The following is a 26,406-nucleotide window of genomic DNA, read 5'->3' on the forward strand; positions in this document are numbered from 1 at the left end:
TGCCCTCCTTGGATAGCCAAGTAATATTTCATTTCCGTCATTTAAAGTACATTCTTTACCTATAGCTACGCACACTTATCTACAACTATATGCATGTACTTACATATTTATACGTACGGATATATATATTTATGTCATCGACGGTATGGGTATTAATTTAGGACTAGAATATGTTCTCCTATAGAATAATTTCCACTCCTCCACTTTTTATTCTCGCTTTCCAGACTCCCATTCAGAGAGAGAGGGAAAACCCCACATTTTCAAGGCTGATTTACCGTTAGAAGCCATGACTGGCTCTTGGTTCAGCTCCTTCTCACCGAGGAGAAATAAAGAGAAGCCCCTTGGCTCATTTAGGAAAGGGAACCTTTGCCACAGAGCAGAGCGCCCATGCAGCCCTCCGCGCAGGGTAAACAAAGTACCAGTGAAGTATCATAAATAAAATGGCAGCACGATCGCATACTCATCGATTTACCGAGCGGCAGCGGCCGAACAAACACCCTTAAAACAACAACCACCGCCGCCGCCGCACACTCGAGCACAACCCCGACCGAGGAGCATCCCTTCCGCACCCCCCCGCATCCTTTTATCCGACTTCCCTAAATACGTAAATAAATAAACATACAAACAAACGAATAAAATAAAATAATAAATAAATTTAAGGGGGAAAAAAATCCAAACACGACCATAAAAGAAGCTTCCCATCTCTAGCCGATCATAAATAACGATAAGATGGCAATCGAGGGGCTGGAGCGGAGGCAGCTGGCCATCAACAGCAGCGTGGGATCTCTATGGAGAAAAATAAATAAAGAAGCAAACTCTCCCTGTTCTGCTCGCTGCGAGGGGAGAGTTGAATATTTACCGCAGCAAATTGAAACAAAGGGGGAAGCAGCCTGGCTCCGGGTGCACACACACCCGCCCGCACACACATGCACTCACTCCAGCCTCTGCTACTGACCTTTGCCTCGAACAGCAATAACTCACCACATAAATGAACAATCAACGGAAATACCTTAAAATAAAATCCATCCTTTCTAACGAAGCATTTCGTCCTCTCGGCTCGACAATAACCTTTCCATAAGGAACGAAAGCTGTCAGCGAAATGGCCAGCTCTTGCGGGGACGGTGATGGGGGCAGGAGGAAAGGAAAAAAAAATAGAAAGCAGTGCTTGCTCTGAACAGAAACTGGAAAAGCGTAATCGCAGACGGAGCCAGACCGGGTCTCCACTCCAAATGCCACAATAATGCGCTGTATTATGTGCTCACGTGGTCATACGTCAACTTAAATCCTTTTATTTGAAATAGGGAATCATTGAAGGAACAGGGTTTCTTAGCGCGAGCCTTTGCTTTTGAAAGCCTTAACCCAATATGTTAAAGAAGAGTTTTAAGGGAAGGGGGGAAAAAAAAAAAAGAAAAAGCAACAAACAAACAAACAAAACATCAACAACGTCCAAGAGGTAGAGATGACTGGGGGGGAAGATTGGTTCGATTCTTCTTCTGCCCACACCAATATTTCTTTATACAAAGCCCACTGGAAGGTAAGAGGAGTTTTTTCTCATAATATGGGATTACGCTGCACTTCGATACTTAGTCTAATTAACCGGCATTTGCTTTCAGGCCCGCCACTCTGCTCCACGTCGCGTGTCCTCTGCAACCCCCGAAGAAAGCCCAAATCTTAATACTATTATTTCCAGACCCCTTCTAAATGGGACGATTAGGAGCCTTCCCCCCACCCCCAGCCGCCTCTGCCCTGCCATTGTACAGGGCTTGCTCAACTCCCACACGCTACATCAGGGCTCCTGTAGAAACCAAAAAGACCTATAATTACCTGACAAAGGCAAAAAAGAGTCTCTTCTAAGAAGCTAGTTGATTTTTGTCCATGTAACACACTATGGAGAATACACCTTCCTTCACTGGCGTGGCTCCGAATTTTGCAAAACCTTTTGGGACCTTGCTGTTAAACCTGTGCTTACGCATTTCCTATACAGCTAGTTTGAGTGATGCACAAAATTATAGGTTTCTAACGATGAAAAAAAAAAAAGAAGGAAAGAAAGAAAAATGGGGAGGGGGAGCTTTCTGCCTAAGGGGAAAAAAAAAATAAAAAAAAAAAAGAAAAGAGCAAAGTTGTACACGGCCTCCGAGCCAGGCAGCTTCGCCTGTGTACGTTCCCTGTAAGATTGTTTGACTTGTGCTATTGACACAATAAGCTAAACAAACAAAAGAAACCCTCAACTCACGTAACTTTTCTGGAAGGAGCCAAAGAAAATCAGATAGTTCACATTTTTAACGTCTTCCTGGTCCAGTTCTGTGACTCCAGCAGTTTGGATCATGACATATATACCCTTGTCTAATTCTTGCCACCATCCCCCATGAGCTCGAAGAAAACTTTCAACTGACTGCATATCCTCCCTTACTGTTCCACCTGCAATTCGTTGAACAGAATGGAAGGAGTTTCCCTTTAAAGGTGATTTTTAGTGTTATGGGCAAGGCTTATATACTCTCACTTGGATTGTAAAAGTGGGCCACTGGAATTTAAACCCATCAGTAACAGTGCATAGTAGCAGACATAGAAGCAAAGTCAGCGTGACATTACAACAGAGGAAGAATTTGCAATTTTTCATGTGGAAGTGACTAAGCTAGTAGCAGAGTATACATACATTATCCCTCACTAAGAACTGGGATAAAAACTATATACCTTTGAAAAAGAGAGAGCATTACCCACACACACCATGCCCAATTCTGTAACCAGCAGCACCACTGGTAACTCCACAGCCCTCGTACTCAAAGTAAACCAAGGCTGATATTTACTCGAGATGGATTCACGGCTCTTTTAAATACGCAGCATTTAGATCCCATAAGAGAAACACACAGAGAAGTTCTTCTGCAGCAATGAAACTGAAATTAATGGGGAATGGAGCAGATGTTGAAAAAAGGTCTTTCTTGGGGCTGTTGTAAAAAGTTATCGACTGCTTTGCGTCAAAAGCAGAAAGATGGCTTTAGAAGTTACAGTCCTGAGCAAATAGAAACTACAAAAGCCATAAATCACAATCATAAGTCAACTTAAATGCCTTAACGCTAGCTATGGCTATTGGCTTCAAAACCCTGTTTCTATGAACATCTTTATTAGTAATAATGGTCGAGTTAATGCTAAAACTACTGTTTAACAATTAACTTCTTGTATGTAGTGGGAAAACTAATTAATTCTTAAGAAAAGTAACTTCTTGACGTGTGAATACTTTCCTCAGGGTATACTTTGGGATGCTGAAGGGGGAGTCTGCCTAACTTTATGCTGTCCTGGATCGCAGCTGAAAATTATTCCCTTACGCCGATTTTGGATAAAGATTTCTTTGCTCTAGTATCGTGATTACGAGTTTTCAAATACAAATTCAAATGATCTTGCGAGTCGCAGACACTAGCTTTGCCCCGCCACCGCATATATTGCTTTGTTCCTGTTTCTGGGTATTCAACATAGTGTTTTATTACCTCGATGATTTTGAGCCCTGAAACACGGCTTCTAGCAGGAAAAAAAAAGTGGAGTTTATCAGTAGGTCTGCTACTGATTTTTCTGTGCTTTATACACATGGCTTCGACCTGAGCTGAAATTCCAGGCTCAGTAACAACAAACAGATCTGAGTTCATAACGTGCCTTCATTAAGAGGGACCCTTTGTGTCAGCTCTGGCATCAATAGCCACTCTTAGCATTAATGCTATTGAAAGTTACCTTCAATATAATTCGATTTTAAAATTTTACTGACTTTCAAGTTTACTTTTATGACAGTTGTTAAGAGGTAAGCCCATCACTCTCATGTGGAGAATATAAGTAGGATAGAAGTATTTGTTTCCTCGCTTCCTCAAAAGATTTGAAATCTGCTGAGGCGCAGAGCTGTTTACCTACATCTGTGCGACTGATAGAGATGAAGTTGGTCTTTGATCATTTCCAAGCAGATAAAAAGAATAGAGCTATCGACTGTGCCCTTGTGGGAGAAGTTCTGCTCTGAGTCAGCTGAGTCTGACAGTGTTTGGTCCGTTAAGGAATCCCAAATATCTCTGCACGCAATGCTGTGGGTACATGCCACCAGAGGAAGGTTCCTTCGTGCCGTATTTTCGCTTTTAATTTTCTAACACAAGCGTGAATAGACGTTTGCAGCGCCTTTTTGTAGTTAAGATTTAAGCAGCCCATTAAGCCGACACAAAGAGCCCTTGTAGTCCTGTAATTTATGGCCGCTTTTAAAAAGTAGTAAAATACACTAATTGTACATCAGCGTCCAAAAATAAGCAGGTAAGTCTAGCAGGAATTTGAGCTAATTCTCTGTAATCCTCCCCTCTCGGCGGCCGGCATAAGAAAATGGTCACTAGGAAAAGCATTACATTTCTCCTGCCAAAGGACCAAGCTCATCAAGGGCTCCAGAAACTCTGAACGACCGAACTCCGGACCTCCGCCCGGTGCAAAGCGGGCCAGGACAGACAAATACCCGAAACTTATCTGCGAGCCATTCCGGTGCGTGCACTCAAACAAAATCACGTTTTCTAACATCCCCACATGCACTCCACGTTTGAAGGACTGGCTGCGGAACTCCTGGAGGAGGAGGCAAACAAACAAGCCGCGATAAGCTATTCAACACCGAGATGGCTCCGACCCGCTCTCCCTCGCCTTACGCCTTTGATTTGAGAAGGAGCTAAGAATGGACAAAGAAATTCTCAACCTCTTTCGCTCTTCAAATGACTTTGCATCCTTCCTGTCCCACTTGCCTTTATAAGGATGGCGATCACTCAGGTCCCGTACACTTCTTTGTCTGCCCAGACACGCACATTCACCACCCACGGAAGACGAATAGAACCAATCCAGAAAAAAAAATTCCAGCTAGGTTAAATATTTATCAAAACAACAAAAAAATCTCATTCCAGCAGGCTTGTTGTGCATGCAGGTACTAGGCAAATGGCTTTCCTACAGCTACGATGGACGCAAAAGCAGCGGCCGGCAGCCTGGGCGCTGCCCGGCTCTTACCTCCTCCAGCTGCGTAGAGTTGGGCTGAAGAGCTCCCAGTTTCCACCTCCCCAGCCGAGCGGCTTTTTTTCGGGTCTCCCTGTAAACAAGCAACAAACAGTGCCTTACCGAGGAGTGCAGGGGGAGGTGTTCTGCTCCTTCATAGGCAATACATGGTTTACCGAGTGCGCTGGGAGAGCCCTGGAGCAGGGCGGGCAGGGATGGATTGGGCGCGAGCTCTCGGCGTGGGTTCCCACCCGGGTGAAGACCACGGGGAGCTGAGAAATAAAAGCGTGCGGTTGTTGTTTTTTTTTTTTCTTTTATTTTCTTTTATTTTCTTTTTTTTTTTTTTACCCGTAGACAGCTATGCCTTCTGTCTCCAAGTGTTTGGAAATATTGTCATTCCAAACTCTTGTTACATGAATGTCTGCTTTATTTTCCTCTGGGAAACCTTTGTTTAGGATCATTTAATCAAGAACAGACATTAAACACAACTCGTGGTGTTCATCTCTGCTGAATAAAATGCGGAAAGGGTTCCAGTTTAAATGCGCGGCGTATTGTGGTTGGGCTTTTATTCAAACGGTTAGCCGGAGCCCGATCCCGCCACCACTAGCTCAGTAAGAGACTAACAATTTACCTCAGTGAGGCGGGATCGGGCCCAAAGCCGTTTCTCTTTTCTCCTTTTTTTTTTTTTTTAAACACCCTGAATGCCATTGAGGGAGGGGAAAATAACTAGACGGCTTCTCTTCCCCTAAAATAAACAATATTGCACAATCCAAAACGACAATAGTCAGATTATTCGCATGCCACTTACTGAATCATGTTTACATATGAATTTGTCAGATATAATAATGTACCCCCCGTATTCATTCTCGCTAGTAAAAGCCATCTAACGCATCTTAAAATTGTCAGTAAATGTAAATGCTAATAATTAAATAACAGTTCTTGCGGAAGGGTGTCATCTGAGCCTTGGAAATATTAAGTCTGTCTTGGGAGAACTTTTCGAGCAGAGACTTTGCTTTGGTAATTTAGTAGTTCCATAATTACTCTAATAATTTTAAATTTGGTGTTGAACTCTAGTGTACATAAAATCATGCAATAATAGCCTACTAAGCTGTTTATTGCTGTCTCATAAATTTCAGAGCGCTGACTGCTAAAATCTACTGGCAAACACAAAAGAAAATTGAAAGTTCAATCTGCAATCGCAGAGCCCGGGCGTTGCTGCCTGGGGTTATTCTCAGATCTACCTTTCGCTCCACTCGGCTGCAGCCAGGGGGAACCCCCTGGCATTTTAGTCTCAAACTCATACCTTAACCGTTTTGATCCCTAATCAATAGTCATGTTACAAACGGCAATAATCATCGATCAAGCGTGTCGTGACTGGGTTGCCCCACTCGTGTTAAATATGGAGCGTGTATCTGAAAATGGTGGCAGGGACTTTCTGTTATTTATTTTGGAGCTATTAAGTCACGCCACCATATTTTACACTGCCACAGTCCTTTAAACTGTGTTGCTTCTTGAAAGAGTTGCTAAGTAGCAATAAAGCGCTTTACAAACCCTATGATTTTTTAAAAAATTTGTCGTTATCCAAACTCTAATATTCATTGCGGCACTTTAAGTTCGTGCATAAATCGTTCAGACTAATGAGTCATAGAGAAATTTGCCTATGACTTTTCCTTTACAATGCTCGCTGCCTTTCCATTGCTTTTTTGGCCCTGCATTAAGAGCCGGTGATTTATTAACGCCAGGAAAATTGAACAAAGCAGGTCCTCCTGCACTGTGGCACCCAGCCTTCCACAGTGTGAATTAGAACATTATCAAATGTGTCTGCCTCGGTGACACTTAATCACCAAAAGCCGTAATGTGACCACAAGGCAGCTAAAACAAAGATTTAACATTTCTAAATATTAAACTTGTTAAGCAAATGCTCAGCAGACAAAGCAAGCACAAACAATTAAAGTCATCAAGCTAGAAATACACACTACCTACTTACCAACACAGACCCTACTGCTTGCTTAAGAAGTTTAGAATCTTTCAAGATAAATCAGGTGGGTTTTTTAAAGGGAAAGGAAAAAGAAAAAAAAAAAAAAAAAAGGAAAGAAAGAAAAACAAACTCCAGTAATAAGGAATTGAGTTTCACTTCTGAGAGAATCACTCCTAGTGAGGACTGACGGCCACAGATCCATTCCTGACTATCTGCATTAATTATTTAATGAATCACGTGACCCTAAAGATTAAAATTTCAATATCTCCCCAGAACAGACGCAACACCTTTATCTGCGAGCGCAGGGATCTTCGTACTTGGGTCTCCTAATCTCTGCTAGCTTTGACAGCTCCTCAGTTTCTAGGGAGAACGCTTGGGCATTAATAACACGGGTTTGTCCCACTCTGTACAGCGAGATGGGGAAGCTTTGCACTTCTCTTCCCACCAGACCCCTAAATTAACCAGTTGGACCCAGATCCCCATTGTCTGCAGCGGCTGGGGGGGCTCTGAGAGCTGCTGGCAGAGGGACAAGGAACCATCAGGGGCAGCATCCCCCGGGCTGCTCTCCGCGGGTCAGTACTGCTTGTCCGCGGGTCCGGGCAGAGTCAGAAGAGGTGCCCAGGGCCGGGGGGGAGGTGGCTACGGAGTTTCCCCTGCCCACGCGTGGAGCCCGGGCCCCGTCAGGACACGCGTGGGCCGGACTTGGGCGCCGCGCAGCGCCGCGTCCGAGGGGACGGCGCCGGGGCGACCCGCGGGGAGTCCCAGCGCGCCGTGGTCCGGCCAGGCCGTGCGGCTGCGGACCCGGCAAGAGCCTCCTGCTCCCCAGGGCCGCGACGTGCGAGGGCCCCCGGGGCCTCGCCGCCGGGTCGACTCCGGTGGAGGTGTGGGAACGGAGGGCGGGCCCGGGGCCGCCCGGATCGAGCCCCAGTGCGGGGCAGGAGGGGCTGGAGGGGGGGCCCGGAGTTTCATGACAAGACTGCCAAGATTTCTGCCTGTGTGAGGGCTCCCCCACCCCTTTCTCGTTTACAAACACCGGGAAAGAACGCCACGGGACGGCAAGCACCCTGAAGAAACAAAAAAAAAAAAAGAAGTCCCAACGTTGGGTTGGGTAATCCTCCAATACAAGATGGCTCTAGTTATTAAATACCACAAGGCGCTTGTCACAGCTGAGTTCCCCGTGTAATAAAACACCGGGTATAGCAAGAGCTTGCAGGAGAGACGAGGAGGGGGATGTGGGAAAAGGAGCATTTTTCTTGGTGGGTGGAGGGGAGGTGGGTACGGGGTTAACGGCGTGGCGTTCCCTGCGGCCAGCAAATTGACTCCGAGTTGATTTGGTCTTTCTTTGAAATATTGACAAACTTCCACTTCCAGCGTTTTGGGCCGCGCTTGCCTTTGTGTCCAGAGCAGATAAATCCGTGTGTGAGAGAGAGCGGGAGAGAGGGAGGGGGGAAAGAGACATTTAGGTCCAAGTGCCGGATTAAAAAGAATACTGTCTTTAAAGGTCAAGGGTTTGAAGGGTCAGTCTGCTCCTCTAAAAAAAACAATTAATGGGATAGAAAATTTGTCCTCTCGGTGAACTCCCGGTTGCCTTAGCAAAGGGAGCACAATGCGAGAATTTAAACTGGACGATGTAATTTTCGAAGTTATTGTAAAGACGGGCGGTATCGGACGGGGAGCAGAGGGCTCTCAGCTCGGGAGCAGTGTCCCGCTCCCAGCAGAGGCTGAGGGGGAAGGAGAGAGAAAGGAAAATTTACCTTAAACGACGAAAATCTGCCATGGGGTATTTTGCAGTCCGCGGTTCAATCTCCAGCAAGAGAGTGTACATTTTTTTAGCGGATAGCCAAGATGCTGTGTCTTTACACATGACCTTTTTTTTTTTTTTTTCTTTCCCCGGAAAATCCTTTGCGTCTTCACAGACTTTTCCAAGAGAATGCCTTTCAGAACCGCTGTTGAATTACAAAGAAGTATTTATTGTAGGAGGTGATTAATGATTCTCGCTAAAATTGCTATTTGCAGCGTGATTTCATTTCTCTTTACAATGGGAGCAAACTAGGTTTATACGCATAGGCTGCACATTAAACAAATCCTGCATTGCCAGTTAATTCGTTTCAGCTGGAATTTTGCTCCGTTGTGCTAATTTTGGCTCTAAATAATTTGAGGGATTCTCAAGCAATAAACAAAAAGAAGAGTTAAGCCCTTGCGGATAGCAGTTACCTTACTTACAGCTATATTTTTCTCCCTTTATAAGGAGGCAACTGGCAATTCAAGATCTAGTAAACAGCAGTATGTGAGTGGGAGCGGACTTTTCAGGCCTGCTCCTCGGTCAGATTTGGAGACAGCAGTGTTTGCTGAGACTGTTTACAGCCGCCACCTCTCTGATTCTGAACGTGCTCTGCCAGTGGCACGTTACATTTTTCTCCCCGGCGATCCCTGTTCCATGGCCAGGCAGGGATGCTGACAATGCCACTGGGGCCTGGTGCTACCTCACCCAGGGGGTGATGATGATGATGCACTCGGTCCTGGCTGCCTCACTCACACGAAGAGGAGCATTGATTCCAAAAACCTCTCTCGATATATTTGGGTAAGTAAATAAGTCTTGGCCTCAGGCCTTCCCTGGAAGATTTACTAGGACTTGATCTCCTTTACAAGCCTTTTCGTACCCCTCTCAGTGCTCCTCTCTGTTGTGGAAGCACTGAGCAAGGGTCTCCATTAGCAGCTCCACATTGCCTGTGCAGCCTGAGCTGGAACCATGCGAACCCCATTTTGTCACGGTCGTTTCGACAGTCTCGGTCAAATAAACCTCTTGAAGTTGTACCCAAATTCGTTTTTCTGCCGAGGCTTTCTCAACGCATTTCGAAATAGTCTTTAAAAAGAAAATAAAATTAAACAGAAAAGGCAGCTTAGAGAAACCTTAGGTTTCCGCCCATGTATTCCCCTTTAAAAGTGCTAGCCAACTGAGAAATCATAATCGGGTGAAAAAGAACGAATAAATCACGACTGGCTAAAGATTTAACGTGTTATCATGGGGAGCATATGTGACTTCTCCTCCAGCAAAACCCGTCATGGGACCTTATTGGCTCTCAGTAGAAACTCAGTTTCTCTGTAACACAACTGAAAATAGTTGTATGGACCGCGATTGAGAGCCGGACTAATTCTGCTATAAACCCACTGAAGAGAATACCACTCACCTATACAATGAAGCAAGACCTTTCCTCGTCTTAGAGCGCTCTTTTTCCCAGCCAGACAACTAGTAGTCAGGACGTTTTGCACTCTATTTAAAGTAACCATTACCTTATTGACAAGAAGAATCCCAGTTAAAACAGTACATTAAACCGTTGTTTTCCATTCCTGGTGCCAATACCAGCCAAGCACAAGGTGGATGAAATAGCACTGAGTGGACTTGTGTTTCAAGCGTTTAATTATTTGTACAGAATAATCTTTATTATCAGCATTTGGCACTGTTATACATTACACCAAAAATCCACAATTGTACATGGACCCAAACGATTTAGACCGTGCCAAATATGAAGACAGCAACAGCCTTTATAGCATTTTTTTTTTAAATAAATGCAATAGGGAATGTGGAGAAAAACTAAGAGATCACAGCTACTGCAGGGGCTACACTTAAAACCAGTTAAGTTACCTTTGATACATAACACATTTTCCTTTAGACAGCGTAAGGGGACATTTTTCGTAAGTCTTTAACCTCTCGGGGACCTGTTCGTTCTCTCTCCCGTGTTGCTGTGTGTGCATATGTGTGTGCGCACTCTCACACCAACGGGAATTCACAAACACGCCACGAAACAGCGCTATTCAAGTCAATACCTTACACAAGTGTCTCACGAGTTCTTTGTTTTAACCGTCTTTTATTTTTTAAAGTGTTCTCTCAAAAAAAAAAAAATAGAGTCCGTCTTAGGTACAGAGAATTCGTCCGTGACAGCATCCAGCCCTCTCTTACACCGAGGGCAAGACAGCGTTTCCATAAATAGAAAAAAAATGATGGGCATGGAACCATTATCTATATACAATGTAGACAATCGTCCGGGTTTTGGTTTAAACATGTGCCCGTTCTTGGGCACGTCTCGTCTTCCTTTCCTGCTCCTGTTTTGTTTTATACAGTTGTTTGGTCCAAACGGCCAGCCTCCATCACGGGGCAGCTGGAAAACCCCAATAGATAGGTAAATATATATATTTATATATTTTAAAAAAATAATAACCGTATTTATAGCGCGGCTGCGTTGGGTGTAGCCCCATCGAGCGGATGGGGGTGGCCCTGTGTCTGTGCTTTGGACTGCTGGCTCAGTGTGGACTGGTTTGAGGAGCGCATCTTTGTATTAGGCAGTTTATGGTCTTTCTTCCACTTCATGCGCCTGTTCTGGAACCAGATCTTGACCTGGCGCTCGGAGAGGCAGAGGGTGTGAGCGATCTCGATGCGTCGCCTCCTGGTCAGGTAGCGGTTGAAGTGGAACTCCTTCTCCAGCTCCAGGACCTGCTGTCTGGTGTAGGCAGTACGAGACCTCTTGGGCTCCCCTCCGTTGTAATTGGGATTGACTGAAACGTGCACACACACACGCGAAGGGGAAATAAAAGAGGAGGGGGGGAAGCGATGGAACATAATCATTATATAATAACTTGACACCAGGTTCACGTAAGATACATAAACGGCAAGAAAAATTGTTTCACAGCCTATCGACAGTGGGGACAATCGAGGAGCAATAAAAAATGGTGATGGGCATTTGGGTTAGAAGAAAAGCTTCAAAGACACATGGCCCAGAGCCACTGCAGGGCAATTAAATTTATGGGGGCTATAATTACTGCCCTAACAGTTTGGCGTCTCGTAAATCTTTTGATAAAGGACCCCGGATACAAAAGGTTTCTCACTTTTTTTTTTTTTATTAGGAAACGCGGAGGGAGAAGGAAGGGGGGTGAAAAAAAAAGCCACACACGCAACGACCCATCCCGGCCCCGGGAGCACCCTCCCCCATTCCCTCCTCTGCAGGCGCTTCCCCACCTCCCCCTGGCATGGGCAACTCACCCGTGCTCACATGGATCTTCTTCATCCAGGGGTAGACCACCGGCTCCTTCCCCTTCAGCCCGGGCAGGCTCTTGTCGGGCAGCATCGGGCAGCCGGGCCCGGTGCCGGTCCCGGCGGCGGGGGCCGCTTCGCAGCGGCGCTGCAGGGCATGGCCTGGGAGCAGGGGCTGGGGCGGGCAGGGGTGGCCCTTAGCGGGCGGCGGCGGCGAGGCGCCCGGGGGCGGCTGCTCGGGGCCCGGGGCGGCGCTGCCGGCGCTGCTGTAGCTGTAGGGCGCCTGGGGGTAGGAGGGTGCCTGCGAGGGGTAGAGCGCCTCGGGAGGCGGCCCCGGCGGCCCTGGCGGCGCCGCAGGAGCCTGGTAGCCCGGTTCCCGGCGCGGTCGCGGGAAGTACTCGGGTAGCGCCGGGCCCGGGTGCGCGGCGTGCAGGTGCGGCGGCGGCGGCGGCGGCGGCGGCGGGGCGTGCGGGTGCGGGTGGTGCGGATGGTAGCTGGCGGAGCTGCCGGCGCTGCCGCTGTGCTGCGTGTACTCCTCGCAGGGAGGGAATTTGGGCTCGATGTAGTTGGAGTTTATCAAAAACGAACTCATGGTCATTAATTTGTGAAGTGCAAAAATACTAATTTTTCTCGCGTTGTCGTTTTTCTGGGCTCGGTGAGGCCCCTCCCCTTCTCCCCCTCCCTCTCCTCCCTCCCTCTCCCCCTCCCGCTGCTGTCAAGTGCTCGCCGCTGCCAAAGTTTGGGCCTTCAGCTCCCCCCCCCCTTTCCCCGCCGCACTCCCCTCCCTTCCTCTCTTTCTACCCCTGGAGCGCCTACAACACACACAACACACACCCGCACACCCCCCCCCCCCTGCGCCCCCCATCACCACCTGACCACCATCACCAATTACGGCGCGGGGCCGCGGACCCCGGATCAGGAAATGGAAGGAGGGCGAGCGGCCGCGGGGCAGCTCCGCGCCAGCGGACCCACCGCGGGGGCCTCTCCCAGAGGCTGCTGCCGCCGCTCCTCCTCCCCGGACGGCGGCTGCTCGCCGAGGTAGCGCCCCGCCGGGGGCCGCCGGCCTCCCGCGCCCCCTGTCCGCTCCTCACCAGCATCCCCGGCTCCTCCCGCCCGCCGGCCCGGGCCGCGTCCGGCAGTTGCGGTGTCAAGCGAGATAAAACTAATCCAGCTCTGACAGTCTTTGCCCGCCCCCCCACAACTCCCCAGCACTTTTTGTTCCTCCGTTCACCCGCGAGAGAGCGTAGGAAGCGGGACGAGGAAGCGGAGCGCAGCCCAGCTGCGTGGTGCAGACGGAGGCAGGCGTTGCACAAGGCGTTGCACAATCCTTTCAAACAAGCCCATCTCCAAATGTCTGGAGCCGGGGCTGCGCACAGGCAGAGGGCGGCAGCGGCTGCTGGGCACAGGCCACGGGCAGCACTGCGGGGGATGCCCCCAGCGCCCCGCCGCTGCGGACCACGGGCGGCCGGGAGCTCTGGGACTAGCCTTTTGCACCTTTGAAGCCGTGCTAACCGGAGGAATAGATGCCAAAGTTAGTATGAAGGCGGCGGGGAGGCCGAGGAGAGTCCTCGAGTGGCTTGCGGAGTGTGAGGGATGTAGCGTGCCTGAAAATAACGGGGAGGAGAGGGGGAAGGGAGGGAGAGGAACGGGGACAAGACGGTATAAAATACTTCCTACCGGCGACGGCGAGGCTCACTGCGAGCATCCCTCCCCGCGAAGGAGCGGTTTCCAAACTACGAATTTAAGTCCATCGGTTTGGTATGCCTCGTCTTGGGTTTATTTCTTAATTTTCATTTCCACGAGAAATCTCTAGCACCTTCGCAGAAATAACTCGCAAACCCTGGCGTAGAGGGGAGAGGGCACTCGGGCACTTCTGCATTGCTAAAACTGAGACTGTTAACGATATTTGCAGCTCAGAGGGAAAAGAGGCAACCGCCCTGACCTTAGGTAATTGAAATTTGATGGTTAAACTAATTACGCTCTTATTCTGAGGAGCAAAATACTAATTGAACGTCAGCTAGTCCGGTACATTCGGAGTTAGAAGGGAACTTTTCGGATTTTTTTTTTCCTTTTCAGGAAAGCATATAAACCCATAGAAATATTTACCGCACCCTTCGAGAATATAATTACTGAGTGGGTAATCTAATCTGCTGGTATGGGAAAATACATCTAATATATCAAGCGTAAATATGATACGTTTTAGATCTTGCCCTCCTAAACATATTACATTAACAGTTACCCTGGTTTAAATTCAGATTATTGTCCTTTGCAGTTTTATAGATAATGGATACATGCAATAAAATTCTATTTGAATATATATTCTATCTAACAAGACACACATCGTATCGATTTATATTTTATACACACACACACGCACGCACGAACGTTGCAGGCTGCTTGTAATATGTTAGAACGCTTCCAACACTTGGATATACTGGGGTACTTATCTAAACAATCACTCATTTCCTCCTCCTATCGAATGTCTAATTTGTAAAGAGAGTTAAAACACATTTACTTACTCATTTCCAACAACACATCTATGGAACTCTTTAACTGGGCTAGCAGATAAGTTTCTCTATTTACTCTGCATAGAGAGGAAATGCGGTTACACACACGCACACAGAGACAGCCGCAACAGTTTAACAACACACACTTGACAGGAAAGAGGAGATTGTTTTATTTATATTTAAAAAAATAAAACAACACAGCAACTCCTATTGTAAAAGAATAAATCTCCCACCTACATGATTATAAAAAAATAAAAGATTGCCAAATTTCACCAAGAACAGTGAGCATTTTCGCGGCATAAAGAGATCCATGCACACATACAGACACAGACGTACAAATACCTGCCGGCCAGCACCAGATGAATTACACTGGGTTATCGTAAATATTATCCTCGGCATAAGTCCTGAGGCACTGTGGCCAGGGCAGTACAGCAGGCTGCCAGGCTCCCAAGCCGCGGTAAAACACAACGAAAAGTGGTGTCTCCAGTTTGTAAGCTCAACGCTATATTGGGAGAGCTAACCAGGCTCTGCTTCGTATTATTTACCGTGATTAGATCTCAAAGTATACTTGTTTCGCTGGGTTTCTTTCTACTGTGGGGCGCTAGCACTCGTTTACAGAGAGAAGGATGCAATTTTGTATATGACTGTAAATCTGCAAGGTGACCTGAGCTGCCCAGCTGAAGTCTGTTTTTTTCGTGCGGTTCTATTAGTCTGCGAAGATGTGCTGAGACAGGACCTCCAAAAGGCCTGTTCCATGTCTTCGTGGTTTTGTTATCATAAACAAGAACCCAGCCAAGACCACCAAGTGTTATCTTGCACACGGCCATTTCGACGTTTTACTGCAAGATTTATGGCTGTAATAAACAATCTCAGAAACCCTTTTTTTTCCCCCGGAACTTCCCTTTAACAAACTTGTAGCATCATCCTAAGCCCTCAAAGAAAGAAAAGGAGAGTAAAAATAGGCCAGGTCCCTTATTTTTCCAGAAGGACTAAAGGCTCGATTTCACTGGCGAAAGAAAATTTAATCAGTTAATAAAGGAATGAAAGTTTCCCGACAGATACTGGCCGAAGAGGAGATGGGGACCCCACTGGAATTAAGTTGAGAGGAAGAAAGTTAATTTCCATGCACCCAGAAGAGCCAATCTCATACATACCCAAGAGGGGGGAAAGGGGAGATCCCCCATTTTCTTGTGAAACAGGCAAGAACTACTGCTACCTCCACATGCGCGGCTAAAACCTAATTACCTCGAAAGAGAAAATAGTAATAACAAGAATAGTAATAGTAATAATAATAATTCAAGTCAACCTTTCGCCGTGCCTGGGCATCCTCCACCGAGAGCGGTAGGAGGAGGAAGAATCGCACTAGCAGCCTGGTTTGAATTTGGTTTGAACCATTTTGAATATATTTAGCCTCAGCTTTCCCCTCTTGAATGCGAGGCTGTCCCAAGTTTCAAAGTGACCGAAAAGTGACACCGTGTGCATTTTGTTTCTTATTAATCTTACACATTGACAGTCTTTGTTAAATAACAAGGCGTGCCCTTCACCAGGCGACATTTTCATATTTGTTAGACGCGGTGACCTGAAGTTCACCTCGGCCTTGGACTTAGTTTTTCTAAAAGGTCTATAACAGTGTCTTTTAGATAGCGGGGTGCTTTGCCCATGTCACTACTTCTAAGGGAAAATTAAGAAAAAAATCGCGGGAAAATGTAAACGTTATGGAATGTATCGACTGTATTCCCTCCTTTGTTCCTGGGAATGATACAGCCCCCGAGGCTGCTCCTGCCTCCGCGGGCGAGAGCGTTCCTTTCCTATGCTCTTTGCCGGGGCAATGCTCACAATTTTGCCCCAAGTTCAGTATTTGGTAAAAGCGGTGGCTTCTCCGGCACCGGGGCTCCTCTTAACAACGAAATGGTTGGCGGGATTTGCTCCACTCTGTCCTGGCGCGGTTAAATAAACACACGTAAAATGTGATCTGTGCCCGGATTTTAAATGAATGGTCTTTTGAGCAGACCTTCCACGCCAGAGAGCAGTGTGCTGAATGCACGGACTGAAAGGACAGAAAGAGTTCGTCTAAAATTATTAACTGTTCTGCTCCAGGTTGTTGCCTATTTTCTAAAGAATAATTTAAACAATAATTCAGAAGAGTCAACATTTATCGAACTCGCACTTTCAACTTATTTGAAAATATTCTCAATGATATTTTTATTCTAAACCAGGTTTAAAATACGAGATTTGAGCCACTAATTGTCTTGGTGCGGAAGCAAATGTATTTCAGTCACCTACTCTTGAGTAAGCCGATTATAGTAACAGCTTTCGTTCAGGGTATATCAAAGACGCATTGTTATTCTTGGAAACAATCCGCCTGCTATTCTCTAACAAAACAGATATTTGACTACGGTTTTTAGCTTGTTATCAGGCTTCGCTCTTACACGAAATAAATACTCTGGATGTGAAAGGTTATATACTATCTTCAGGGAGGGCAGGCTCCCAAAACGTGCAATGCCAGGACTCGCTACAAGTGAGCAAACAGCAGCAACTTGTGATCAACTTCTGCACGCCGAGCAAACATTTGCATTATATACTTTCCAGGCTTCAGCAGGTACTTTAGGCAAAATCTCCAACAATCACTTTGGCTAATCTGAAATCTAACCCCTCGCATATTTGTTCCCAAGAAATAGCGCTCGACTGCCACGATCCAGCTGTGTCTCTGGCAAATAATTCATGCGTACTAGCCACACAGAGGCCGGTGTAGCCTCCTGCCTTGGGGGTCGGAAGGCAGTTACGCATGGATGAGGCTGAGGTGCCCTCTTTCTCGGACTTCCTCATCGCCCTGTCCCCTTCTCCACACCTTTCATATCTTCCATCGGCCCCTCACCCTCATAATTTCAGGCTGAAGTCCGTTTGCTGTGATCTCCCCCAGAATGAAATTCCCTATGCAATATTGGCTAGATCTCCCTACAGACACGCCTAACCGAGGAGCTAAAGCTCCAACACCGAAGAACAAAAAATCCTAGCAATGTGGGAATAACTGCGCAAATAAATTCCACTAAACTTTTTTTTTTTTGGGGGGGGGAGGGGGTGGAAGGAGGGAAAATAACCCTTCCTGCTCCCCATTTGGCTGGGAACCGCTGCCTCGGGTAATTCCAGAAGGCTGTGAGATCCCTCCAAATCACGGAGCGGCGCAGGGCGCCAGCTTCTCCGCAACATTTTCCGTCGGTAGCACACCATGGCCCTACCGCTTCGCATTTTAAACGAGCTCCTTCGGACCGAACATATAACCCTTATTATCTCCAACGTGTCCTGTTTAAGCACAGTTTAGCGGTCGCTGCAGAAATGAGAGCAAAAACAAAGGCGCGGCTAGAGTCGATATCCGCGTTAATAGCTTCACTCCTATCTTATCTTCCTGCCATTTTGCCAAGTGAGAAGGGTTAACATTAAACCTCTTAAAGCAGGTTATTATATAATAAACAAGGGCGAAACATTTCGCTACCTGGCTGTCGAAGGAGGGAGCATCAGCGGCTGCTGTGGGGGTAACACGCGTGTTTACCTGCCGCGGCTGAACCCGAGATATTCAGACACAAATGTGGCTGATAATTCATGATGAAATACAACGTGTATTACTCTTGAAAAGAGGAATTTTCTATCCTTTCCTCGGTAATTGAGGTCATTCAGCCAGTAGGGTTCACCTGGAGTCCATACTGTGATACACACGTAACTCAAAGCTATTTTATCTTTTGTGCTGATAGTCAAGATCTCGGCTATAACATTGACATCAAACTCTGTCTGGGCGAATGACTAAGAGTGGTGCAAAACGTAAACTTTTGACCCTCAACTTTTTGACCTGCAGTTGTAACGCCCTTAACCACAAAGATATACAAAAGCTATGCAGCTTCTTTTAGGAGTAAGAGACTCGCACTGTTTGTTTCAATAGTTCTGCCGTTTCCTCCAGCTTTCTAAGGTGTTTTTTTTTTTTTTAAATTATTTTTCCTTCTTGCTGTTGAGAAATCGGATACTTTTGCATTTTTAATTGTTGTGTGGATGTTTGTTTTGTTTTTTTTTTTTCTTCAATCTCGCAGCTTTGTAAAAGTGCTGCTAAATCAGTTTGCACAGCCTTTCGGCAGCGTTGGAGGGAAGCCTGTTACTCAAAGGCGCTATATGGTTACAATTGCAGGTGAAATGCTGGGTAAGTTCTGGGCGAGAGGTTGGAAGGAATGCAGCGACGAGCGTTGGGGGAAAAGCTGCAGCTCTCTGCTGCGAGGGTCTTACTCATTTCTCCTTGATTTAAACATAAAGAAACAACTCTAATTGTTTGCGAAGCCTTGTCTAGGCAAACGAGTTGACTGTGAACTTGGTCTAAAGCGAGCTCTGCTGGTGATTCCTAGGGTGTGCAGATTTATCTTTTCTGCATTTACTTAACCTGGCAGTGAACTGCACGGGCTGCCATTTGTTATCCAGAGACAGACTTCACCTCAAGCAAGGACTGTTCCACAAAATTGCAATAATTACCCAATAACCTTCATAGCAAATATTATTATTGAAAAGACATTTTTTGGGGGGAGGAGGATATAGGAAAGATTCCTTATGCGTGCTATAAGGCAAAATCCTTGCAAATTTTACATGCTCTCTATGTCAGATTTGATATTGTTTGTGCGTGCAGCTACAGAAACATGTGACTCCGATGGTCCATGAGTATTTGCCTTCCAGAGAGACATTATTGAGGATGCTTTAGTTTGAAAGGGATAATATTTTCAAAGATGACCAGACGTCTGTGGGAGCTGTATTTTTGCACTCTGGCTAGCAACTCTAGCAACAAATTGGGGAGATTTTCAGGGAAGAAAAGAGAAAGAGCTAAGAAAGCAAAGCGATGTCTTAACTTACTCAGGAGATTTATTTATGTCTGCATTTAATGCGTCAAATCTATATTTGCGGGGAGGGAAAAGGCATTGCTCCAGTATCCAGGGTTTGAAATCGAAACCTCCTGATCCGCCCCTCGTGATCTGTTCCATTCAATTTCCCGTGGAGCAGATTGCAAACCCCTCTATTGTCACCCTTCCACAGATACACACTTATTAAAAGTAAGGAAATGGCAGAATAATAATTTCCCTCTAATGTTCTGCAATTAGGGCGCTTGCAGGGCTTAGAGAAGGCTGCAGAGCTGTAATTTACGGATGACTTTCCATCGGATTGTTGTACTTCTGATTTAGAGAAAGTTATGCCTTGCAAAGTCACTAGTTACACACATTAAGAGAATTGGCTAATCTTTAATTGGCCTCACGCTTAGACATGACACACTACACTCAAGTATTTCTTTCAAAGGATTAGGTAAACTATATTTCAAATCGCAGAACGCTGCTTGCCATGCCTAAAGTAAAACAAAGTCGCACGCACTAATCCCCCAAACACAGTAGAAAAACAATATGCGCAGATAAGACCTCTCTCCTGATTCCCAGCGATTATTGTCCGCTACATTTTCCCTCGGAAAACAATTAGGACCTGGGAATATTTTGGTAGAGCTCAGCAGTCTGGGGTCGTTCGATTTTCAAATTTCAAGATTAGAAAATCTTAATGCGTTTCTGGATTTGAATGGCTTCAGCTGCTTAGGACAGGGCAGGGCCAGAAATATGGAGAAGCTGTCATTTCTAGATAACTTTCTTTTGTTGTTAGAGAGTTTATTGCAGTACGGGTGGGTTTATATGCTTGTGGGTTTGAGGATATTTTTCTTTTCCGTAGTTCTTGAATCTCTGCACACTGCTTTACGTGGAATATGCTCCAGAAGCCACATTGGAAAATGTGAAAATACATAGTAGCAAATATTTTCGCTCTAGACAATGAAAAACTACAATCCGCAATGATATCCAGGTTTCTAAAATATTAGCCGAACGGGTGTGTGTGTATGTTTGTATATTCACCAGATAATTCTAATATTGCAGTCTTGTTGAATATTGAGTAATCGCGATGGTTTGTGTCGAGTATCATTGCCGCCTACAAGCGAAGGATTTTCCTTGGAAAAGGACCCGTATATAAAAGAAACCCAAAAGTTTAAACGGTTTTCAAACCTTTGCCTCAAACTATAAGATTTGATGGTATATAATATTATATAATATAATACACGCCTATCGCATATAACTTTCTGGCATTCCTATTGATGAAAATGTGACAGCCAGTGTACTAGAAAATCTCCAGCTGTTTATCACGGAAATGATTTGCAAATGTGCATTGGGATATACACTTTTAAAGCCCTTCCAATTTTTTTAATATAAAGTATATGCATATGTGTTTGTTTAGTGCTCGTAGGAAGATACACAGACACAAAGGCTTCAGACTCCATTTATCTTACACAAGGAGTTGACTCTAAATTATTAAATATTTGTAAAACTGTGAGATCTTTGAGCTGAGTCAACTTATATACTATATTTTCTTTAATCTTAAAGGCAAATAAATTAAAAATAGGGATCAGTAGGCAATGTGAAGACCTTGCAGAGGTACACAACAGCCTTAGCCTCCTGTACCTCTGCGCCTTTCTCTCATTTTTGCTTGCAGTAGCACATACAGTCTAAACCGCAACCTTCAAACAGGATAGCGCTAGCAAAATAAAACAAAGCCCATTTCCCAGCTCACATCAAACCACCCTGTTCTTTTGCAAACCCGAGTTTATAACACATGAAAGAAAACAATGCGATATGCTGAATCTCTGCTACTCCAAACCTAAGCAGAGAAAGAGATACTCACAGCTGGTTATACTTTTTTTTTTTTGAGGCAATTTTCAAACCTCTTCCTTAGCCCCCAATTAGTCAGTCTGCACCCCCTGAGATCACTCGCCTAAGTAACAGTTCTAAGGATAAGCATCAGGCCTTATTGCTACCCACAGAAAGAGAGTTCCTTTCACCCTTTCATTCAGGTCCTGGAAATTCAAAGACTAAAGTTAAATCCGGCCATAAAGTTTATTGCTGAGTAATCACACTCTAGTGAGAACAGTCCACTTAAATAAAAAGAATGTTGAAGTAAACACGCAGCTGGGGCCTACCCCACAATGGCAGCCAGCAATATAAGACAGAGAGGGAGAGCAGAGCTAGGGGGATATTTACAATCTTCAATAAACCAAGCCCATATTTCATAATTTGCAGCACTCTAATGACCTGTAGTCTCTTGTATTAATGCTACAAGTTACAGTCAATTGGTTCACTTAAAAAAAAAAAAAAAAGTCAGTGGAAAGTATATATGTATACACACGTACACACCCTTTGTATACATTAGTACACCGATATTAGACATACGTATGCATGTGCACGGCTTTATACAAGCATATGCATTGATTTGTACGTGCATGCACGCACGCACATAATTTAAATATACTTATATTTATGCAATTACATATAGGAGCTGGAAAAAGTTACAGCAACATTACAAATGCGCATCCTCGAAACACACTACATGCTCACAGATGGACATGTACACATAGCTAAAGCTTTCTGCACAACCCAACACAGAAATTGGAATCTTAAGCACTCCAGTACAGTCTGTGCCATTTTAGTACTAGTTCTGATGCACAACATATTTCACCAATCCAAAGATTATTACCACATCAGCACGCCTCCAACTCTATCATGCCTACATAAGACACTGCCCAGATAATATCAAGACCTATCTATTTTGTTTCCCCTTTTTTAATCGCCTGCAGTAACTACTCTTTGCTAAACAAAACCTCTCCAAACTTGGAGAGTCTATTGGAGCAAAGGAAGTAATTATCTTCTGTGGTAGTCAAAGTGATTAAAGCTAGGCCCCAAAATCCATCTCTGCCAAAGTCGCTTATTGTGGTTTACTTTGATTTGATCGTTAAAATAGAGAGCTCGCTGCTGCGAGTGAAGGGATGGGGTGGATTTGCAGCGCAACCTGGATCATTAGTGGTTGATCCTGCCTCTAGGGCTCGGTGGGACCGTCCTGAAAAGCTCCAGGCGGAGAGGAAGGGAAAGAGAAAGAGAAAGGAAGAAAGAGAGAGAGGCGAGAGGCAGCGAGAGCGAGCAGGAGCCTCGGTTTCCCCACTGTACAAATAAACTTTAAGGAACTTGTGCACAAAACTTACCTTTGACTTGCACGGAGCCATTTTTCATACAGTATTGAGAACTTGTGGTTTGGATACTTCTGTCCCTAAACCTGACAATTTGAATGGCCAGGAGGCACACGTAGCCTGCAAAAGAGTCAAATGAAGTCCAGCGTCAGTGAGATTATATGTTATGTGGTATATAATGTTGGATGTCAACTCCCCAAAACCATAAAACTTACTTTAATGGCACCACGTGACTTTTTATAGCCAGTGAGCCTATCTGTCTGTGCTATGGATGATTTTACGATCTAATTCATAGACAAAACCCTATTCATTTGGCACCCAAATGTCATATAGCCGGAACTGGAGCTTATAAAGTTTACTGTTTTATAACTTTTAAGGGAAGGCATCAATGTAACCAGTCAGTAAATGTGCAAATCTTTAGTTGCTCTTAGAAGCTCAGAAGAGTTAACCATTCAAGCTCTGATGGGGTAAGTAACATTACGTTTATAGCAAACTAATTGTAGCGAGGAAAATCAAAAATCTTTAAAGGGTGAAAAGTGGGAATGTGGCTAGCGAGGATTACTAATAAGCGCAGAGGGCTCAGACGTGGCTGTCCTGCAAATATACTTAATGAAATCACAGGGTAAATTCTAGAGCGATGCAAACACATCTTAGAGTCAGCAGCGTGTTTTAACAAAGCACTTTTTTTTTTTTTTTTTCCAACCATCAGCAAACAGCTAACAGTTGATTCACTCACAAAGGGTGTTGATTGTGGTCCTACGATGCAGTTTTCCTCCTAGCGAGAAATCAGTGGGGAAGAACTTACGGTCAAACTTTCAATTAAAAATGCTGGTAGCGGACAACCGCAACATCTACCATTCGTAACGTGCAGCAGGAGCCAGGTAAAATATTATTACATGCTCTGCACGTTTTTGGTTTTGTTTTTGTTTTCAGAGGCAAACCAAGAAGCACAACTTCTTGCTTTGCACAAACCAGATCACGAAAACTTTACAATAGAAAGTTTATTTTTTTGTTGATTTCCAGTCAGTTTTTTTAAAAACAAATACAAAAAAAAAAGCTGATCACAGTTTGCTCAAACAGCCAGACTTTGACTATATTTGTAACTTTGTTCACAAAAAACATACATCACAGAAGCTGCGCTTAATAAGAGCCACTTCTAAGAGTTCGTGCAAAGAGTCATATACAAAGGCACAGCAAGGACATACTGCTTGGAATCACAGTTTTCGTCACAGATTCACTATTCACTACACGTAGGACAAGTTCAGTTGATTTCATCATTTCACCTCTACAACAGCATTAATTACACAGGAATTATATAGGTAGTTTGAATAAAAATATTTTTAACAGCTTGGAGCTATACAGACATTAACACTTGACCACACATGCACAGTTAAGCAGGTTGAGTGCAACACATAACATTTGTACTAAACCGGGGGAGGGTTTCTTTCTCTCTCTTTTTTTTTGACCTTTTTTTTGTTCTTTTTTGTTTAGTTTTGTTTTGTTTTAACAGTTACTTCAAGTAACACAGCTCGCTTCATATAAATAAGTTAAAACATCTATTATTTTTTTCAAGACAAAGCCATTCAAGACAAAGAAATGTACGATAAAAGCAGATCTACTTATACACGCGAGAGAATGGTAATAAACAGGCTCATGATTAAAAGATGAATAAGGGCGACAAGAACAGGGTTTCTTCACAGAAGTAACACAAGGAAGTTTTAGAAAGTCAACTTAGTACTGACACGAGACGCAGGGTCAGCTAATACTGCTCAGTACTTTTAATTGATCAAACGCTTAGGGACGGAATGCCCCTCCTGCAGCTGCCATGCTCATACTTTTCAGCTTATTATCCTTTTTCCATTTCATTCTCCTGTTTTGGAACCAGATCTTTATTTGTCTCTCTGAGAGGCAAAGAGCATGTGCTATTTCAATCCTTCTTCTGCGGGTCAGGTATCTATTGAAGTGAAATTCCTTTTCCAGCTCCAAGGTCTGATAGCGGGTGTAAGCAGTCCGAGCCCTTTTCCCTTCTGGTCCCCCTATGTTGTCTGGAAGAGAAAAGTACATGATTTAGATTCTCAGCAGCCACTCGGAGCCTTCATGTCTTATTGCAGCTACATGGACCAGGACCGTTATTCTCAGTTCTCTTGGTTCTGTTTCTGGTTTGGATAAACGCTCAACAAGTTTCCCCCTCCAGACCCTTTTAGGAACGATTTAGGGGAGAGGGATTTGGTGGTCTCGGTAAGTTTTCGCTTGGATTTGGGGTTCGATTTTTAAAATTGATTTTTTTTTTAAGGATATTTTCCCCCACGCCTCCCCTAGATAAGCTGGTTTGTAGCATGCCCCTGCTGCTAGCTGGGTTTTCAGGGCTGGGAGAGAAAAGCTGAAGCGTGCATCCCTTTCCCACGGCTGAGCTGGGGAAGGCTCTGGGAAGCAGCGAGCTCCCGGTCGCTCCCCCAGCAGCGAGGACAGGGCAGGTACCCGGGGCTGAAAGTTGCTCCGCTTCCCCGCGCCCCTCAAGCTTGTTCCCCCGGAGTTTGGGGCGACTGTCCCCCCTCCCCCACGTCTTCCCAGCAGTGAAAACTGCCCTCTTCGCCCTCTCCTATTCTCTTTTTAATATGGCTCGGCAAAATAAATGGGGTCAGCCGCGCCGTTCCCGCTGGAGGATTCCCCTTGCAGAGGCTAGCCGGGAGCAGCCTCGGCTCCCGATCCTCCTTCGGGAAGGCGCTTTCTGCTCCCCCGCTGCCTGCCGGGGCCGGCGCTGGGAGCCGGGCGGGCTGGGTTTTTGGGGCCAGAAGGTTTTTTCTTTTGGGGAAGGACTCGCCCGGAGAAGGGAGCATACTTTCCTGCGAGCAGAGTTATGCTGTGCGCGAAGGCTGCCCGTTCTCACGCCCTCCTCTCCCCCTTTCCCCCTCTCCCCGACCTTGCTCGGCGCAGCCACCCGGTTTACATTAAATCCTCCTTTTCCTCCAGAGAAATAAAGAAAGAACAGGGTATTTGCTTTACCATGACTTATGTGCAGTTTTCGCATCCAGGGGTAGATCTGGGGCTGTGAAGGCTGGGCTGTGCTTTGGTCGGTCGGGGCACTTGCCTGCTCGCTGCTTGCTGGAGTGTCTTCCTCAGTCCCAGACGAGGTGCCAACCCCGTCTCTGCTGATGTGCGTGTTGCTGCTGGAATTGGACGAAGTGCTGGTGGAGTTGGCGAGGGAGTTTTTCACCCCGTGGTGACTCTCGCTGACAGGCGAACCGGCCACGGCGGTGCAGGGCAGAGGGTCAGGGGGAGGCGAGTGGGAAGCCGTCGCGGACTGGTTGTACCTGGGCTCTGTCGAGGCAGAGGTGGTGTTGGCCGGGTAACTGCGGGGTCTCTCATTGGCACCAAAGTGGGTGGAAGCAGAGCGCCCGACGCTGAGGTCCATGCCATTGTAGCCGTATCCGTACCTGCCGGAGTGCATGCTGGCGGAGTCCCTGTATTGCTCGCTCACCGAGCTGTGATCTCCATAATTATGTAACTGGTAGTCCGGGCCATTTGGATAGCGACCGCAAAATGAGTTTACAAAATAAGAGCTCATTTGTTTTTTGATATGTGTGCTTGATTTGTGGCTCTTGGTCGTTTTGTGCGTCTATAGCACCCTTGCACAATTTATGATGAATTATGGAAATGACTGGGACATGTACTTGGTTCCCTCCTACGTAGGCACCCAAATATGGGGTACGGCTTCACATCACGTGCTTTTGTTGTCCAGTCGTAAATCCTGCCTGATGACCTCTAGAGGTAAACTCGTGCACTGGTGGGGGAGCTGGGAGGGCGCGGGCGGCCCGGGGCGCGCCGCCGCTGCGCGCCGCCGCCG

At 45.8% G+C, this 26,406-nt stretch overlaps 3 protein-coding genes across 7 annotated transcripts in view; all 3 read right to left on the bottom strand.

The window, feature by feature from the left end:
• The window catches only part of HOXA3 (homeobox A3), a 44,538-nt gene that overhangs the window by 9,990 nt on the left and 8,142 nt on the right, over positions 1 to 26,406 (bottom strand). The window contains exons 1-2 of one of the 5 annotated variants that reach the window (XM_065627813.1): positions 22,578 to 22,660; positions 5,002 to 5,080 (exon numbers count right to left, since the gene is read on the bottom strand). The exons of 1 other annotated variant lie outside the window; for it this stretch is intronic. The gene's annotated coding sequence lies outside the window, so the exon portion shown is untranslated. Of the gene's footprint in view, positions 1 to 1,009; positions 1,121 to 5,001; positions 5,081 to 22,577; positions 22,662 to 26,406 lie in introns of those variants that run through there. 3 more of the 5 variants (XM_065627814.1, XM_065627815.1, XM_065627816.1) reach the window with 3 other exon arrangements.
• HOXA4 (homeobox A4) lies at positions 10,316 to 12,652 on the bottom strand. The gene is made up of 2 exons (XM_065627818.1): positions 12,000 to 12,652; positions 10,316 to 11,515 (listed from the first exon to the last, which is right to left on the bottom strand). Exons 1-2 carry the CDS (start codon positions 12,586 to 12,588, stop codon positions 11,187 to 11,189), a joined length of 918 nt encoding a protein of 305 aa, XP_065483890.1. The 5' UTR covers positions 12,589 to 12,652; the 3' UTR covers positions 10,316 to 11,186.
• HOXA5 (homeobox A5) lies at positions 23,587 to 26,393 on the bottom strand. The gene is made up of 2 exons (XM_065627628.1): positions 25,566 to 26,393; positions 23,587 to 24,607 (listed from the first exon to the last, which is right to left on the bottom strand). The coding sequence occupies exons 1-2, from the start codon at positions 26,125 to 26,127 to the stop codon at positions 24,357 to 24,359; spliced, it is 813 nt and encodes a 270-aa protein (XP_065483700.1). The 5' UTR covers positions 26,128 to 26,393; the 3' UTR covers positions 23,587 to 24,356.

The sequence above is a fragment of the Caloenas nicobarica genome, chromosome 2, assembly GCF_036013445.1.
Source record: "Caloenas nicobarica isolate bCalNic1 chromosome 2, bCalNic1.hap1, whole genome shotgun sequence".
NCBI classification, from domain to species: domain Eukaryota; kingdom Metazoa; phylum Chordata; class Aves; order Columbiformes; family Columbidae; genus Caloenas; species Caloenas nicobarica.

Excerpts from the sequence above, each read along its gene's own strand:
- HOXA4 (XM_065627818.1), bottom strand. The coding sequence starts at position 12,588 with ATGACCATGAGTTCGTTTTTGATAAACTCCAACTACATCGAGCCCAAA. Across the intron at positions 11,516-11,999 it reads GAAGATCCATGTGAGCACGG|TCAATCCCAATTACAACGGA; the intron begins GTGAGTTGCCCA and ends TGCACGTTTCAG.
- HOXA5 (XM_065627628.1), bottom strand. The coding sequence starts at position 26,127 with ATGAGCTCTTATTTTGTAAACTCATTTTGCGGTCGCTATCCAAATGGC. Across the intron at positions 24,608-25,565 it reads AAAACTGCACATAAGTCATG|ACAACATAGGGGGACCAGAA; the intron begins GTAAAGCAAATA and ends TTTCTCTTCCAG.